Source organism: Panulirus ornatus, chromosome 13 (assembly GCF_036320965.1).
Source record: "Panulirus ornatus isolate Po-2019 chromosome 13, ASM3632096v1, whole genome shotgun sequence".
Taxonomy (NCBI): Eukaryota; Metazoa; Arthropoda; class Malacostraca; order Decapoda; family Palinuridae; genus Panulirus; species Panulirus ornatus.
Window position 1 is genome coordinate 52,207,769 of NC_092236.1, and position 19,718 is coordinate 52,227,486.

The 19,718-nt window shown below is 38.5% G+C and overlaps 1 protein-coding gene across 3 annotated transcripts in view; it reads right to left on the reverse strand.

Moving 5' to 3' along the window:
- LOC139752885 (serine/threonine-protein kinase TNNI3K-like) overlaps positions 1-19,718 on the reverse strand; it is a 45,026-nt gene that overhangs the window by 6,750 nt on the left and 18,558 nt on the right. For all 3 annotated transcript variants that reach the window (XM_071668904.1, XM_071668905.1, XM_071668906.1), the window contains 7 exons: positions 19,480-19,595; positions 12,573-12,734; positions 9,350-9,547; positions 6,820-6,936; positions 6,307-6,431; positions 3,610-3,712; positions 1,461-1,641 (listed from right to left, as the gene is read on the reverse strand). In XM_071668904.1, coding sequence (XP_071525005.1) covers positions 1,461-1,641; positions 3,610-3,712; positions 6,307-6,431; positions 6,820-6,936; positions 9,350-9,547; positions 12,573-12,734; positions 19,480-19,595 — 1,002 coding nt within the window. The remainder of the gene's footprint in view (positions 1-1,460; positions 1,642-3,609; positions 3,713-6,306; positions 6,432-6,819; positions 6,937-9,349; positions 9,548-12,572; positions 12,735-19,479; positions 19,596-19,718) is intronic.

The window sequence follows — 19,718 nt, forward strand, 5'->3', positions numbered from 1 at the left end:
TCCCAACAATATTATATGGATACAAGGCACAGGCTACAGATAAGGCTGTGTTGAGGAAGGTGGAAGTTTTGGGAATGAAATGTTTGAGGGCAATATGTGGTGTTAGGTGGTTTAATCGAGTAAGTAATGAAAGGGTAAGAGAGATGTGTGGTAACAAAAAGAGTGTGATTGACAAACCAGAAAAGGGTGTGCTGAAATGGTTTGGACATATGGAGAGAATGAGTGAGGAAAGGCTGACTAGGAGGACATGTGTGTCAGAAAAGGAAAAAAACTGGAGATGGAAGGATGGATTGAAAAAGATTTTGAGTAATTGGGGCCAGAATATGCAGGAGGGTGAAAGGCACACAAGGGATAAAGTGATCTGGTACGATTTGATATACTGGAGTCAACGTGCTGTCAGTGAACAGAACAGAGCATGTGAAGCATCCAGGGTAAACTATGGAAAGGCTCGTGGGCCCTGGTCCAAAACAGAGAGCTGTGGTTTCAATGCATTACACATGACATCTGGAGAATGGATAAGAGGGGATGTGGCCTAAAAGTGTTCTTTGGTGAGGTTGCCATCACCAGTGGAAGGAAAGGAATGCAATCATGCAATCACACTGAGGTACTTCCTACTCTAAAGGAGTCCATTATTGTCCTGGTTATGGTTGGAGGACAATCTTAAGTTGTAGGGGTCCCATAAATGGTGTCCTGGGGTTATGTATAGTTAATAAAACTATACTGTATATGAATATCCTAAAATACTGACAAAAGCCATAATTTTTCTTAACGAATTAAATAATAAATATATCCCTGGGGATAGGGGAGAAAGAATACAACCCATGTATTCCCTATGTCATGGAAGGCAACTACAAAGGGTGGGAGAGGGGTGGCAAGAAATCCTCCCCTTCTGTTTTACATTTCCAAAAGAAAGAACAGAGAAAGGAGCCAGAGAAGATATTTTCCTCTAAGGTTCAGTCATCTGCTCTTAACACTACCTTGCTAATGCAGGAAATATCAAATATGTATATAAAAAAAAAAAAGGATACTGATCTATGTGATGGGAAGACAATCTGTAAGTGTACAATCCAAGAGAATTTTGTGCTGCCATGTGGTCACATGGAGTAAGTTCATGACATCATCTCTATGGCAGTCTTTGCTTGGTAGAGGGTGGGACCAAAACAAAGAAACTACTGCTACCATGGCTGAATGGGTAACAAAGGGTTCAGAAGGCCAGTGCTTCTTCAACAGAAACACTGAGGGTTGTCAGGTCCTCACCCTGGTTTTTGCTAATGAATATACCATAGGATCTCTGATCATTATGGGACAGACTACAGAGGAGAGAAACTATCAAATGGTTACAAATCTCAAATATACTGGTTTACAAAGGTAAGTTCAGGGTGATACCATGGAATAATGCAAGAGCAACAACAAACCATTCCACCTGCATCAGTGGCAACGGAGAGAAGCATGGATCCTACCTGAAAGCTCTGAATTGGTGTGCTGAGAAGCATCTGGAGGTGTGGTGCTTCCTGTTGGTGAGCCAGCAGAGCACGTAGAACAGCAAGCATGAAGATGATGGTGGTGTGGATGCAAATGGTCACTGCCATCTTGCAGAGTATACTTCTGAGACTTACACAAAGTTTCTAGGTCTTCTATTATCTGCAAATGATAATGATAAAACATACAGTAAAAATGATGTAGCTGAAGAACTGGAATTGATGTACAATTTAAGACAACGCTTGTTTGACAAGCCAGGTTCCTGAATCTTTTGTGAACTAGTAAGCTGCAAACAATACTTGTTAGGAGCTTCTGAAAAAAATCAGTAAGTTCCTTGGGCGTCCACAATCCATTCCCATACCAAAACATAGTTTATTCAAGCCTGAAAAGTGGATATTTAACTTCAATATCTTCTAACAACATCCATCTAATACTTAAATCACTACATAATGTACAAGAGAATCCAATACAAGAAAAAGGTTCAATAGCTTAATGCTCTCCTTCTAAAATGTTTAGTGGCTTTGTTGGTGGAAGATTTGCTGCTTTTTCTTGAAAAACTAATCTTTGACTGTTATCTGACTTTCTGTTTTATCCTTTCTTCCACAACCTTAGCAAGAAACTTACTAGATGTGGTAGCACTTAGATACATATCTTCAAGAATCTGGTAATTCTTAATGATACTACAAAGATGGTAACAAAATTAAGAGAAATGATGTAGTACAGGGAAATGATAAAAAACCTAAATCTGCCCACCATGAAAAGGAAAAGAGTGAGGGGTAACCTGATATCAACCTTTATGTTTTTAAATCAGCTTGGTGTTGTACAGCAGGAACAGTTTTTAGAAATATCAAAAGGCTATATCATGCAATTAAAGAAGGAACTTGTTAGAAGGGATGTAACAAAGTTAATTTACAGCACAAGAGTAAAGGATGAATGGAGTGAACTTAATGAGGAAATAGCAAATGTAGACAGCATACATTAGTTTAAAATGTTGAGTGACAGTAGAGATGGTTCAAGAGATGGGGCCCCATAAGTGTACAATTCCCTCTCCATATAGTAAAAAATCCTTAATCTTATATATTTTTTTTCTTTCAATTGCTGGGGGTGGTACCTATCTAACCCAGGTGAAGCTGAGGGTGAGGAAATAAAAATGATATTTTACTGAAATGAGTTTGAGGCTACAGGAAAGGCAGGAGCAATGTCACAGGGGCTGGTCTTGATGTTCTTGGAAGATAATTAAAAGTCAACTTAAGCCAGAAGCACCAGGCAAGGAGTTTGGTGAATAGGTTAGAGTTGATGTACTTGGAAGTGTAAAATCCTCAAGCCATCTTAAACATAACTTGTAGTGTTACTTGCTTGATGTAATTAAGCTATTATGAGCGATGCAAAATAAAGAAAACAATGGACTGTGATTATAGGTGAATGCCTGCACAGCACTATACAACAGAACGGTGGATTCCTCAAGCAGAGGTATTATTTCATTAAGCACCTATAACCTTACAAGTGCCAAACTCAGGAAACTGCTAAGTTTGGAACATCATTCAGGAGACATTATAGTTGATAATGAGCCACAAAGTGTGATGAGAAACACAGAACTGTAATGAAGACTGAGGTCTGACCAGTCACAGCAGACTTTATAGTGCATAAGTCAGGCATAATAATCTGAAAAAGTGGGCAGGAGAAGACCTTGTTCTGAAGTATGAATTACCCAGTCTTCATATTTTCATACTTACTACTTTTAATTGTGTGTGCCAAAGAATTGAATACACTAGGGCATCATTCAAGACAACATACTGGCATATTCTGCTAAGGGCATCATTCAAGACAAAACACTGTCATATTCTACTTGTGTAAAAAAAAAAAGAGAGAGAGTTTTCAAATAACTTGAAAACTTGAACATGAAAATGTGTTGAGATTAGTAATCACTGAGATAAATGAGGTTAAGCAAATATAATTAATTATACTTAGTAAGTGCCAGTAGATACAGACTATACTGGGTCTCTAGAGTCTGAATACCTTTTAATCCATAAAGATGCACACTGGCTCTACATATTCAAAATTAATGTTAAAGTCAAGAATTGATATGATTAAGTGCAAAAACATAACTCCTCTAAGGTAACTTATACACACCTGAGAGAAATCAGGCCTCTCCTCAGGTACCTTGTGCCAAGCTTTTTCTAGAAGGACTGATACCTCCACAGGGAATGCTAAGTCTAGGGGTGGTCGACTGTGCCTATGAGAGAAAATTAAACTTATGATCATTTCATGATATCTATGATACAGAAGGCAATGACAACAGGAAGACCACAAAATATGAAAAAAGATGCATTGTTTTAAACCAAACTAAGATCGTACAAGATTTTTGAGATACTGCTGGAAATAATTAAGTGGTTGTGCATTATGTTTACATAATACTTCATAAATAATAGGGGATTGACTTATCATAGCTGGGATAAGAAAAGGCTGCACTCAGTTTTCACTAAAGGGGTGTTTAAAGAGAATATGGCCAGCCATAACGGTAGTTGTGCAGCATCAAAGCAGGCTTAATGGAACTGGAAGTAAAAGTAAGAACAACGAAGGGGCTAGAAAGAAAGGAAGCTGTGTAAAGTATAAGAAGAGTAAAGTGAATATAATGTTAATTTCAAAATTTGAAAAGCCTTTTCCCTCCAAAGTGGTATCCCACGAGCATGAGATATTCTCTTTCGGAATATTAAGTGGTTAGGACCTTTTACCTCTGCTCCTATGTGTAAAACTGCTAATCCTATGGAAGCAATCCAACTGAAAGCCTTATTTCCAATTAAGAATTCTAAGAAAGTTGAGGATTTGCAGAAGTCTCCAACATCAGACAGAGGATAACATCATTACCATTTTTTTTCTTTTTTTTCTTTTGCCTTGTCGCTGTCTCCCGCGTTTGCAAGGTAGCCCAAGGAAACAGACGAAAGAAATGGCCCAACCCACCCCCATACACATGTATACACATACATCCACACATGCAAATATACATACCTACACAGCTTTCCATGGTTTACCCCAGACGCTTCACATGCCCTGATTCAATCCACTGACAGCACGTCAACCCCGGTATACCACATCGATCCAATTCACTCTATTCCTTGCCCTCCTTTCACCCTCCTGCATGTTCAGGCCCCGATCACACAAAATCTTTTTCACTCCATTTTTCCACCTCCAATTTGGTCTCCCACTTCTCCTCGTTCCCTCCACCTCTGACACATATATCCTCTTGGTCAATCTTTCCTCACTCATTCTCTCCATGTGCCCAAACCATTTCAAAACTCCCTCTTCTGCTCTCTCAACCACGCTCTTTTTATTTCCACACATCTCTCTTACCCTTACGTTACTTACTCGATCAAACCACCTCACACCACACATTGTCCTCAAACATCTCATTTCCAGCACATCCATCCTCCTGCGCACAACTCTATCCATAGCCCAAGCCTCGCAACCATACAACATTGTTGGAACCACTATTCCTTCAAACATACCCATTTTTGCTTTCCGAGATAATGTTCTCGACTTCCACACATTCTTCAAGGCTCCCAGGATTTTCGCCCCCTCCCCCACCCTATGATCCACTTCCGCTTCCATGGTTTCATCCGCTGCCAGATCCACTCCCAGATATCTAAAACACTTTACTTCCTCCATCTATTACAAATAAAATTCAACACCACAGATTCAAGGCATTCTGGGAGATGATAAAACCATGGAGATAATAGTTCCTTGTTGCCACAAAAGGAATTCACATTTCCATGCAAGGTTATGCATCTACATGACCCTCTGAAGAAGGGATGCCCCCATCTTTGAACTGATGTGTCCATCCAAACCATCAGAGAAGCTTCTGGAGGTTTCCAAGGTATGGGTTTTTATTTACATGGGTCCTTGGAGGTTTTCCACACTTTCTTTTTTTTTTCAAAAGAAGGAACAGAGAAGGGGGCCAGGTGAGGATATTCCCTCAAAGGTCCAGTTCTCTGTTCTCAACGCTACCTTGCTAACACGGGAATTGGCGGATAGTATGAAAGAAAAGAAAAGATCTATCTAACTATATCTCTGACACCTGTTTCAATTGCAACTCCCTCTAAGGGGTGGCCAAAGCAACAGAGTCTTCATAACTAAAGAACTCCAGTGCCGCTTCTTAGTCTTTATAGCCTCACTCTTAATAGTCCACTGGTAGAAGGCGAGTTTAGCACAGTGTTTGCAGAGGCTCCTACCTTATGTTCCTTAAAGACTACTTCTATCAAATGCTCCTACACACTACTTCTACCTAACGTTTATAACTAATACTCCTGCCTAAATATTCCTACTTACTACTTCTATCTACTGCTCTTACCGTTTTACCAAAAAGTAAGGCTAGCATATAGTGCTCACTCCATGAAAACCTAGAATTACAAAGAATGAGCTGTTGAGTGTTACATATGACAAGGAGAAATTGTATGTTTGTGGACAGAATGCCAGCAGTCCACATGTTAGTGAGGCAGAAAGTAAAGACAGCTACCTGGGTCGGAGGACTGCAAGTTGACAACTACTAAAGTGCTGGCTCACTAAGCAGATGTCATTAACCCTCCTGATACCCAGGTAGGTAGTACTGGTAATATAACTCCCTGGTCATTGGCTGCCAGACAACTACTACCTACCATGTGTTACAATTAATGGTCATTACTATGCATTACACAAACTTCTAGTGTGTGATTACATATCTTAATGTAATGAGAATAAGTGCACAGCACCATTTTAATAAAAATCCATATATATCTAGCTGCCTCACTAAAGTATTAAGTGGCAATCAAGTATGAAAATAAAAATCTAGCTTACTTGTATGCCATATCAGCAGCAGCAGCAGCAGGTTTTAAATGAGCAAATGGAAGCTCTGAAGCTAGCAGCTCCCACAAGCACAACCCAAAGGAGAAAACATCTGCCTTGATAGAGTATCTGGTACACTGTGAAAGAAATATTGGTATTTACATGATTTTTTTTTTTTTTTTTTTTCATACTATTCGCTATTTCCCGCGATAGCGAGGTAGCATTAAGAACAGAGGACTGGGCCTTTGAGGGAATATCCTCACCTGGACCTCTTCTCTGTTCCTATATTTCAGATTTGAATATTACATGTTCTTAACCGAAAATAATGAAGTCAGAGGTCTAATTGACACACATTATTAAACAAATGATATAAAACACTTATCAGCCTTCTCTCAGTCACCTCTATTCATGGGTAAAATGGTCATTCTAATACAAGCAGGAAAGACATGCAGCCACTTATATTTTATTCATAATTACTCTAGGGCTTTTTCCTAAGATACAGATCTAGTGTTGACAAACACTCACCTGTGTAAACACTTCAGGAGCCATCCAACGAAGATTGCCAGGTTGTTTTGTCATATTCTCTTCACAAATATTGCGTACGAATCTGGACTCCCCAAAATCAGCAACTCTGGCATGACACTATTAAACAGAATACTTTAATGTATCATGAAGTGTATCCAGCAAAATTCTATCACATAAAGAACACTGCTTTTCTAACTAAGGAGGCCCATGTCACAGTAAATCCCATTCTAAGGAACCTCATTGTATTGTAATTCAGCTTCTAATGGGCCCCTCAGGCCCCACCAGATTAAGTGTGGGATCAAAAGAACATTACATAAATATCCATTATAATGCATTAAAAACTATCAACAAACTATGGCAAGGTCTGTGGGGCCTGGTTGTGGACAGGGAGCTGTGGCTTTGGTGCATTATACATGACAGCAACAGAATGGATGAGGGCAGATAAGGCTTTTCTTTCTTTATTCCTGGTGCTCAAAAATTGACTATGCCAGGAATTATAGATGTCTCCCAATCTGTAAAGCAGATCAACCTTTCACTGTATATGATTCCTTTTGGGCCCTTTCTCCAAAATGAATATCAACAAAAAGCTAATACCCATGTAGAAGTGTTTTCTTAAAGGCAGCGCTTTAGGTTTTGTTACATTATATTTGTCACCCAAATGTGCAAAGGAAAAAAATTGAAAGCAAACTTATTACTGCATGTACTCTTGGTTTGTCAATATGGCAAAACAAAATTTGTTGCAAGAGCATTATGACTGCTAATTAGTAAAGCTGTACAAGCTTCCAATTTCATACCTGTTCATATGGCTTTTCTCAATGTACAATTAAGATGTGACTCATCATCATAACCCATTCCCTCCTCAAACTCCCCTAAATGTGACTGGATCTACATCTGTTACATTGCCTGAAACTGTAGCCTCTGCTCATACAGTAAATTCCCACACAAATTGAGAATATAGTATCTTTTGCACAGCATTTTATATAATTTTCCTTCATCTTTTTTTAGGACAAATGAAATATGTAATCTACCATAAGTCATATAGCATAATACCATGCAACATGTACAGTCCAAATTCATTTTGAATGGGATTTCCCTGTTCTTGAAACATATAAGAAGACATGAATTTTGAATGGGATTTCCCTGTTCTTGAAACATAGAAGACATGGCAATTCTTACTGATGGGTATGGGTCTCAGGTTAACTCATCTAAACACACTCAATTGTTGTAATTCTACGCTACTTATAGCTAATGGTTAAACAATAATAACATTGATGTTGTTAAAGATTACAAATGTATCATTATAATGTTATTAGTATAAACATTACAAAAAGTTAATATTAACTTTGTATCAGTTTAGCCCCACCACTATATTTCCATACAGAATAAGATGAATGTGGTATCAGTACATTTCTTACACTTTGTAGAAGTGATTTAGACAGATGATGCATGGTTTGGAGCATTCTGTTTTACTCTACAACAATAAATATATGACAATTAGTGAGGTTGAGAAGATTAGGGAAAGTATGGGAATGATTAATAGAAAGGTAGGTGAAACACTTTTAGAAATAAACAACACTTATGAAAAACTCACCTAACTTTCCCTATAAGCTAAGATTTACACTGATTTTCAATGTCACAGTAAATTTACATTAGACACACCCATGACTGAGCATCATGCCAACCAATGAAAAATGTAAACCATAAGACAACACATCAGACGGCTGGTGGCACCACTATCTATCCTCCCTAAAACCACTCACTCCGTGAGGTTATTTGCAACAGGCCATATCAATGATGTATAATTTCTACAACAAATCTCAGATGCTATGGAAAGCCAGGTGAGACTTTTATAGGTTCTGTTGATTTCTGAAAGCGTTTCAACTATTTATGTTCATTAACCCCAGATTTTCCTTGATCTTTACAGCCCTTCCACTAATGATTATTCAGAACACAAATTGCTCCAAGTCATGCAGAACCTGTATATATCACTTCTACTGAGCAAGTGTGTGGTATGTATGGATACCAGTTTTGTCTAATTCTACAAAAGCACAGACTGGCAAGGGTAAACTGATACTTCGCCTCTGAAGGTATTTGTTTATGTAAGTGCAAATATTATTGGTTCTAATCAAATGATCTTCAATATTACACTGCACTGCAAAATAAGAGCCTTGACTACTCACGAATTAACTGCTTAGAAAAACCTTTTTCAACAAAACTGATGCATAAAGAAACCAAAGATTACACTAACTTTCTTACGAATGACTAAGCATCATAATATCATGGTAAAGAAATCTAATGTAAACATTACTTGAAAATCAACATGCAAAAATCCTTTAACGAAAGGAACTATCATTAACTACTTGTCCACTGACTCATGCACATTTATACACAAATGCAAACTTTGAGATATACAATCATGGTCTCACAACAACATACAGAATCAGTGTGTTCATAACACATTCACAACATGAAGTGAATCCATGCAACCATTAACTCCATTCTGCAGTCAACTAAACTGTGAATCACCAACCTCATTGTTGAGCAGGATATTATGAGAATTCAAATCTCGGTGTATGATTGGCTGAGGAAGAGTATGAAGATAATGCATGCCTTTTGCCACATCAATGGCTATATTGAATCTTGTTATGGTATCAATTGACCTCTTCTGTTCATGCAATGTACTGAAGAGAGAGCCCCCAGGTACAAATTCGGTAACAATTGCAAATTGCTGTGAAAATAATAAACTATTTTACTTAATCTCTCCTTTACCTTTATCAATTTTCTACATTTTCCCTACATTTTCCCTGTATTTATATCATTTCCAGTTTTCTACATTTTCCCTGTATTTATATCATTTCCAAGAGATATTAAACATCAATGGCATATTATAAACTAAAATGATGTATGATTATCATACTAAATTCAACTGCAAAGTGTGGCATCCTTTCATTACATGCATCTGTACCATTTCTAATCATGTATGACACCCCTAAAGTTAATACATTTGTCCCCCTACTGTACTGTGTAAAGTTTGATACCTGTCTATGGTGTACATATATTCCACTATAAAGAAAAGTGAGATGGGCCAATTTTCCATAATAAACTGTGTCTAACTACCTGGGAAGATACAATGAGCTAAACAAAGGCTTGCTACATATTGCATGCATCAAGTGGAGAAATGCTAGCATATCTGCAAGTAATGGTGTCCAAATATAAAATGAAAGGCAGTGAGGCTCATAAACTAACATAATAATGGCACAACAATATAAAAGAATCAATCAAAGACTGATAATAATGTTATTTCCCCCCCCCCCCCTGTCTCTCTTTTTACAGGTCCTTAGATTAACTTAGATTGACTTGACAACCTCAAAATGAGAAAAACAGAAACAGATCAGAATGACATCTTTAAAGTGTGAGGCATGGGTGAACTTTTCGTGCATGAAAAATGGTGACTACTTAAGTGACAGACTTAGCACCCAAAAATTTGGGCACTGAGCATGTGAGGTGGGACTGCACTGTAGGCAATTTTTGTTTTGTTATTCAAGTGTTGATTGCTAGTGGTTGCAACAAAGAAAAAGATTTATCAAAAGACATATATGAAAGTATTTCAAACAAAAAAAATACAGAACAGTTGGAACAAATTATAAGTAAAAGAGATACATGTTTCAAAATAATGAAATCATATGGTAAAATTATGAGATTACAAGATAAGGCACCATGATAGTAAAAATCCTTTTCTATACAGTCAATTAATTAATTAAAGACTCCTTTAATTATAGCAGTGAAAACACTTCATCATCTACCATCTGCTAGACCTATACAGTGACACATGACAATATGCCAGTCATGAGACCGTTTCCCTGCATATTTCATTTGACATTTTTAACACAATGTTAACATTTTAAAGTGCTGACTTTATTTAACTCTGCATCATATTAACAATTTTAAACAACAATATGCATGCAAAAAACTGGTTTAATTAATCATCATGGGACTTGAAACTGGTGCATTTGCAGACTGTTTCAGCTTGAACCATTCATATAGTATGGTGTCTAACTGCTCTAATTTAAGTTTGGCAAGATCCTTTTGCTTTGCAAAATCTTTTTCTGACTCAGAATCAGCAATAGACTTGAGTTTTCTTTTTGGGCATCAATACCACAAAAAGCTAATATTATCATTATTATTATCTTTTTTTCATACTATTCGCCACTTCCCGTGTCAGCAAGGCAGCATTAAGAACAGAGGACTGAGCCTTTGAGGGAATATCCTCACCTGGCCCCCTTCTCTGTTCTTTCTTTTGGAAAACTGAAAAAAATGAGAGGGGGAGGATTTCCAGCCCCCTACTCCCTCCCCTTTTAGTTACCTTCTACAACAAGCTGGGAATATGTGGGAAGTATTCTTTCTCCCCTATTATTATCATTATTATTATTATTATTTTTTTTATCATATTATTTTGCTTTGTCGCTGTCTCCCGTGTTTGCGAGGTAGCGCAAGGAAACAGACGAAAGAAATGGCCCAACCCACCCCCATACACATGTATATACATACACGTCCACACACGCAAATATACATACCTATATATCTCAATGTACACATATATATACACACACAGACACATACATATATACCCATGCACACAATTCACACTGTCTGCCTTTATTCATTCCCATCGCCACCTCACCACACATGGAATACCATCCCCCTCCCCCCTCATGTGTGCGAGGTAGCGCTAGGAAAAGACAACAAAGGCCCCATTCGTTCACACTCAGTCTCTAGCTGTCATGCAATAATGCCCAAAACCACAGCTCCCTTTCCACATCCAGGCCCCACACAACTTTCCATGGTTTACCCCAGACGCTTCACATACCCTGATTCAATCCACTGACAGCACGTCAACCCCTGTATACCACATCGATCCAATTCACTCTATTCCTTGCCCGCCTTTCACCCTCCTGCATGTTTAGGCCCCGATCACTCAAAATCTTTTTCACTCCAATTCCACCTCCAATTTGGTCTCCCACTTCTCCTCGTTCCCTCCACCTCCGACACATATATCCTCTTGGTCAATCTTTCCTCACTCATTCTCTCCATAATTATTGTTATTATTATTATCATTATTATTATCATCATCATTATTACTATTATTATCATTATACATAATTGATGTTTCCTCCATCAGTGAGGTAGCGCCAGGAAACAAAGAATGGCCCATCCACTCATACACACACATAAATATGTTCATTATTATGTTCTTCACCTTTCTTCACTCATTTATAAATGTCTACTTGCTAATGTAGCTTTAGTATAACTAATTTCTATTGAAGAAAGTCTTTCCAATACTATCTTGCTGGAGTTGTATGCCATAACTGCATGTTGTAGAAAGTATCTAAAAATATAGTCAGCATATGTGTGGATGAGAATAACTGTAGTGGTGAATAGCAAGTGAATACAGGTGGGTAACCTAAATAATACCACAAAGAAATGTTGTAGGGAACTACTGTAGAGGCATAGATATTCAACTAGCATTCAGAGAAGGCTAAAAAATCAAAATAAAACTGTGTGGAAAATGGTTCAATTAATATACATGTCTACTAGGAAACACAGGAAATTCTGGATACAAGAACCATCCACTAATATACATTTCTACTGGGAAACACAGGAAATTCTGGATACAAGAACCATCCACTAAGTTTAAAGCCAGGTAATACAGCTTTTCCTGAATACATAAATATAATGTGAAAATTGGCACTTACACTAGGGTCATGTAGACATGCCCCAACAAACTTGACAATATATGGAGAATCCAAAGATCCAAGAACAGAAACTTCACGGCAAAACATCTCAACATCACTTTTCCCATAAGACATATTGGCTCTATACCTTTTCACAGCAACAATCTTGTCATTGTACTTTCCCTGGAAATTAGAAAATTCAGTAAATCACATTTAAATGGTATTAGCAGAAAAAATTTATAAGAATATCCTAATCATGAAGACTTCTTTATATATCTTATTGTCTATCAATACAGATACTTATAATTACTGCATCCATCTACTCTGTGCATGCATTTTCCCTGATGAAAGAGGTTAGTACATGCAGTATCTTCAAGTATCTCCATGCTTTACTATTTGCAGAACTAATGGCAACACATAAAATATATTGAAGAATACTCCAAACCGGTTGGCTTCTCAATGGATATCCTAAGAATGAAAGAAGTTCAAAAAAGCACAATTAAGAGAACAAAATGTGGCAGCAGGAAGTCAAAGGTAGAACCATGGGAAAAAATAAAAGAGAAAGGAAAAATATCTCTGAAGAGCACCACAGAGTTCCATAAATGCATGACAAAAAACATAAGAGTTAACCCAAGCAGTATACTACTGAAGCAGTATACTACTGAAAGAGAAAAGCTATTTTGGTGCAGGAGTGGTATATTTTCCTAAAGTTGAGTTCAAGGTTATATACAAAGAAACCCAAGATCATGGATGGAATTACTGTGAGCATAATTACCGAGAAGAATGATTAGATAAATCAATGCATAACACCTGAGGAAAAAACCAACAGAGATTTATTTGTACATGGAGAGACAACCATTTTTAATTTCCTTCCCTTCCATACTTGTAATTTCATCCCCCTACACATACAATCAGCCTACAATACAGGACTTTATAGTGAAAATGAGGGGAAGGGTGACGAAAGACCCCAAACTCTTTCCCTCAGAAGCAAATTTTCTCCACACTTCCGAAGTATCTGAGTGTTCATACGGAAGAAATGAAGAAGGGGTAGCGGTTAGCATTCCTGACCATGACACATTCATGGGACACCCTAAGTCGAGCGCACAGGTTCGAATCCTGGTTACGGCAGTTGGTCCACAGTCAACCCAGCTGTTCATCCACCCCTAAGGGTTAGTCGATAAAATGGGTACCTGGCTCAGACTAGGGTATGTATGTGTATGTATATATGTATATATACCCCTGGGGATTGGGATGAAAGAATACTTCTCACGTATTCCTTGCGTGTTGTAGAAGACAACTAAAAGGGAAGGGAGCAGGGGGCTGGAAATCCTCCCCTCTCTTTTTTTTTTGATTTTCCAAAAGAAGGAACAGAGAAGGGAGCCAGGTGGGGATATTCCCTCAAAGGCCCAGTCCTCTGTTCTTCACGCTACCTCGCTAACGTGGGAAATGGCGAATAGTATGAAAGAAAGAATATATAAATATATATATATATATATATATTTATATTTTTATTTTTTATTTATTTTGCTTTGTCGCTGTCTCCCGCGTTTGCGAGGTAGCGCAAGGAAACAGACGAAAGAAATGGCCCAACCCACCCCCATACACATGTATATACACATACGTCCACACACGCAAATATACATACCTATACATCTCAATGTACACATATATATTACACACACAGACACATACATATATATACCCATGCACACAATTCACACTGTCTGCCCCTGTTCATTCCCATCGCCACCTTGCCACACATGGAATACCATCCCCCTCCCCCCTCATGTGTGCGGGGTACCGCCAGGAAAAGACAACAAAGGCCCCATCCGTTCACACCCAGTCCCCAGCTGTCACGCAATAATGCCCGAAACCACAGCTCCCTTTCCACATCCAGGCCCCATACAGCTTTCCATGGTCTACCCCACACGCTTCACATGCCCTGATCCAATCCACTGACAGCCCGTCAACCCCGGTATACCACATCGATCCAACTCACTCTATTCCTTGCCCACCTCTCACCCTCCTGCATGTTCAGGCCCCGATCACTCAAAATCTTTTTCACTCCATCTTTCCACCTCCAATTTGGTCTCCCTCTTCTCCTCGTTCCCTCCACCTCCGACACATATATCCTCTTGGTCAATCTTTCCTCACTCATTCTTTCCATGTGCCCAAACCATTTCAAAACACCCTCTTCTGCTCTCTCAACCACGCTCTTTTTATTTCCACACATCTCTCTTACCCTTACATTACTTACTCGATCAAACCACCTCACACCACACATTGTCCTCAAACATCTCATTTCCAGCACATCCACCCTCCTGCGCACAACTCTATCCATAGCCCACGCCTCGCAACCATACAACATTGTTGGAACCACTATTCCTTCAAACATACCCATTTTTGCTTTCCGAGATAATGTTCTCGACTTCCACACATTCTTCAAGGCTCCCAGGATTTTCGACCCCTCCCCCACCCTATGATTCACTTCCACTTCCATGGTTCCATCTGCTGCCAGATCCACTCCCAGATATCTAAAACACTTTACTTCCTCCAGTTTTTCTCCATTCAAACTTACCTCCCAATTGACTTGACCCTCAACCCTATTGTACCTAATAACCTTGCTCTTATTCACATTTACTCTTAACTTTCTTCTTTCACACAGTTTACCAAACTCAGTCACCAGCTTCTGCAGTTTCTCACATGAATCAGCCACCAGCACTGTATCATCAGCGAACAACAACTGACTCACTTCCCAAGCTCTCTCATCCACAACAGACTTCATACTTGCCCCTCTTTCCAAAACTCTTGCATTCACCTCCCTAACAACCCCATCCATAAACATATTAAACAACCATGGAGACACATACATATATATACATAGCATTAATGGGATGGGCTTGATTAGGGCCTCAGCTGCCTATGCCATCTCGGCTGCAAAAAAAAAAAAAGTAGAGCATCCATTTATTTACATGGCCAGGTGTTATATCCACACTAATAAGCAAAATCATATATCTTCACCAGTTTTCAAAAGCCTAAGAAAACATCCTTCTATGGAAATTAGTGTAATGAACAAATACTTACTGGGGCCTAAGAAGATATCATAACTTTTGGGATAAAAGTTTCCTTTTGGAAGAAAGTGGAACTTATTTACAGGTAGCAGCAAAAACTCAGGTTTTGAAAAATAAAGATCAAAATGAATAATCAAATCTAAATGCTGCCAAATTTCTAAAGTGATGACTTGTGACACTATATTTCTGAAGGCTCTACAGGAACTTTCAACAAAAATCCAATTCCAAATTGTATCTCTTTTTCTGTCAAAGGTTGTAATTACACAGCAATTGAAATACACCAGGTCCTCCATCTTCCCTATGTCTGTATTAAGTGTACTTACGAGCATCTTCATGCTTAAGGCATGTTTTGTGACACTTATACCTACTGATGCATACAGTCCACTAACTCTTCCAATATTGTCATTTGCACTTAGGACCCTACATCCACCTATCACTCCCTTCTCTACTTTCTCCCCCTTCCATCCATACAGTTCATCCATCGTACAGTCTCTCTCATAAATCTACTTTCTCACTTTCTCTATTGCCCTTTCGAGTTCTCTACAGAAAGCATCCTAACATCTTCTCATCTATTATTATATGGAACATATGTAACCATTACAGATATTCTTATCCTATCACAGTTAAACTCAGCAACTAATATTCTTCAAAGACATTTAATCAAACATCTTTCCAAAGAACTCATCCTTCACTCACAGTACAGCACTTCTCTTGCACAACTAGCTTCAAAGGTCTCATTACAGGTCATCTAAAGACAAGGGCCTCTTCTAGGCTGAAGCCTGTTAAATCTTTAAAAACTCATAGCCTTATCTCATATAAACCAATTATGCCAAATCTTCTAGGATGAGGCCTGTAAAATCTTTAAAAACTCATTGCCTTATCTCATATAAACAAATTATGCCAAATTTCTACTTTCAAAAAAAATTTGCAAGTTCCATCCTCTCACATTCATCATTCATTTCCCTCAGTTTCTACTTACTCATTCATTCCTTTATTTCTAGATGAAAGCAGTTTATGGTAAGCTCTTTCATCCAAGGGTACATACATCTTTTGTGAAAGATATTCATAAAACTGGGTTCCCCAATCCTAACCCTGCAAGCAAGTAAAAAGGTTTAGGATGCATATCACTCTAAGATAAACTTGCAACCCTGCTACACAAATTATAGGTAAAGTCAATCATGAGAATTAGAGCATGAAAAGGTAATCAAACCCTGGGGTAAGAGAGAAACATTTCTATCTTCATATTACCTACATGTCACACAAGGCAAGTAAAGGGAGTGGGAATGTAAGGAAGGCTAGAAACCCCCCCTTTTAGCATTTCAGTTTTTAAAAGGTGGAACGTTACTATATTACTATTACAAATAATAATAATAATAATAATAATAATAATAATAATAATAATAATATATTTTTTTTTTTTTTTGCTTTGTCGCTGTCTCCCGCGTTTGCGAGGTAGCGCAAGGAAACAGACGAAAGAAATGGCCCAACCCACCCCCATACACATGTATATACATACGTCCACACACGCAAATATACATACCTACACAGCTTTCCATGGTTTACCCCAGACTCTTCACATGCCCTGATTCAATCCACTAATAATAATAATAATAAAATACACTTAGAGTTTTGGAAAGAGGGGCAAGTATGAAGTCTGTTGGGGATGAGAGAGCTTGGGAAGTGAGTCAGTTGTTGTTCGCTGATGACACAGCGCTGGTGGCTGATTCATGTGTGAAACTGCAGAAGCTGGTGACTGAGTTTGGTAAAGTGTGTGGAAGAAGAAAGTTAAGAGTAAATGTGAATAAGAGCAAGGTTATTAGGTACAGTAGGGTTGAGGGTCAAGTCAATTGGGAGGTGAGTTTGAATGGAGAAAAACTGGAGGAAGTGAAGTGTTTTAGATATCTGGGAGTGGATCTGGCAGCGGATGGAACCATGGAAGCGGAAGTGGATCATAGGGTGGCGGAGGGGGCGAAAATTCTGGGGGCCTTGAAGAATGTGTGGAAGTCGAGAACATTATCTCGGAAAGCAAAAATGGGTATGTTTGAAGGAATAGTGGTTCCAACAATGTTGTATGGTTGCGAGGCATGGGCTATGGATAGAGTTGTGCGCAGGAGGATGGATGTGCTGGAAATGAGATGTTTGAGGACAATGTGTGGTGTGAGGTGGTTTGATCGAGTGAGTAACGTAAGGATAAGAGAGATGTGTGGAAATAAAAAGAGCGTGGTTGAGAGAGCAGAAGAGGGTGTTTTGAAGTGGTTTGGGCACATGGAGAGGATGAGTGAGGAAAGATTGACCAAGAGGATATATGTGTCGGAGGTGGAGGGAACAAGGAGAAGAGGGAGACCAAATTGGAGTGAAAAAGATTTTGTGTGATCGGGGCCTGAACATGCAGGAGGGTGAAAGGAGGGCAAGGAACAGAGTGAATTGGAGCGATGTGGTATACCGGGGCTGACGTGCTGTCAGTGGATTGAATCAAGGCATGTGAAGCGTCTGGGGTAAACCATGGAAAGCTGTGTAGGTATGTATATTTGCGTGTGTGGACGTATGTATATACATGTGTATGGGGGGGGTTGGGCCATTTCTTTCGTCTGTTTCCTTGCGCTACCTCGCAAACGCGGGAGACAGCGACAAAGTATAAAAAAAAAAAAAAAAAAAAAAAAAAAAACACTTATATTTCATTTCTTTTAGTATACTTTTGTTTCCCGCATCAGTGAGGTAGCGCCAGGAAACAGATGAAGAATGGCCCATCCACTCATATACACATATACATAAATGCCCTGACACACACATATACATACATATACATATCAACATATACATACATATACATAGACATATACATATATACATATATTCATACATATTCATACTTGCTTGCTTTCTTTTAGTATACTTTTGTTTCCCGCATCAGTGAGGTAGCGCCAGGAAACAGATGAAGAATGGCCCATCCACTCATATACACATATACATAAATGCCCTGACACACACATATACATACATATACATATCAACATATACATACATATACACAGACATATATACATATATTCATCCATATTCATACTTGCTTGCTTTCATCTATTCCATAAATGCAAGAGTCTTGGGGACAGGGAAGAGTATGCAGTTTGTTGGGATGAGAAGGCCTGGGAAATAACCCACTTATTGTTTGCCATGGAGGTGGAAGTGAGTCATAGGGTGGGGAAGGGACAAAGGTTCTGAGAGCAATGAAGAATGTGTGGAAAGAGATAATGTAGCTCAGAGAACAAATATGGGTATGTTTGAAGGAATGGTAGTTCCAACAATATTATGTAGGCTATAGATAGGGTTGTGCAGAGGAGGGTGGATGTGTTGGAACTGAAATATTTGAGGACAGTATGTGGTGTGAGGTGGTTTGATTGAGTAAGTAAAATGAAATGGTAATAGAGATGTGTGGCAATAAAAAGAGAACAGAAAATGGTGTGTTGAAATGGTTTGGACATAGGGAGAGAATGAGTAAAGAAAGACAGACAAAAAGGATATCTGTGTCAGAAGTGGAGGGAAAAAGGAGAAATGGGATACCAAATTGGAGATGGAAGGATGGAATAAAAAAAGATTTCGCAAATCGGGGCCTGAACATGCAAGAGGGTGAAAGGCATGCACAGAATAGAGTGAACTGGAACAGTATGGTATAATGAGGTTGACATGCTGTCAATGGAATGAACCAGCGCATGTAAGTCATCCAGAGTAAACCATGGAAAGGTCTGTGAGACCTGGATGTGGATAGGGAGCTGTGGTTTTGGTGTTATATTAATAATAACACTCATGACTGTGTCATCATATTTTACAGAATTTCATTAAAATCATGATTAAATACTCACTTTATAGACTTTCCCAAAAGAGCCAGAACCAATATTTTCCAAGTTTTCTATCTCCGACAGACTAAGGTGAAGATCAGGTGGTAACACTGAACGCAAATGAAGCACATCTATCTTTTCTGAAATTTATAAGATAATATAAAACACTGTTTTAGTAAATGAAATCAAGTTTTGTAAGTTAAAAAACTGTATCTAAAAGACAATACCAGTCTATTTTTCTCATAGGACCCATGGGAAGACAC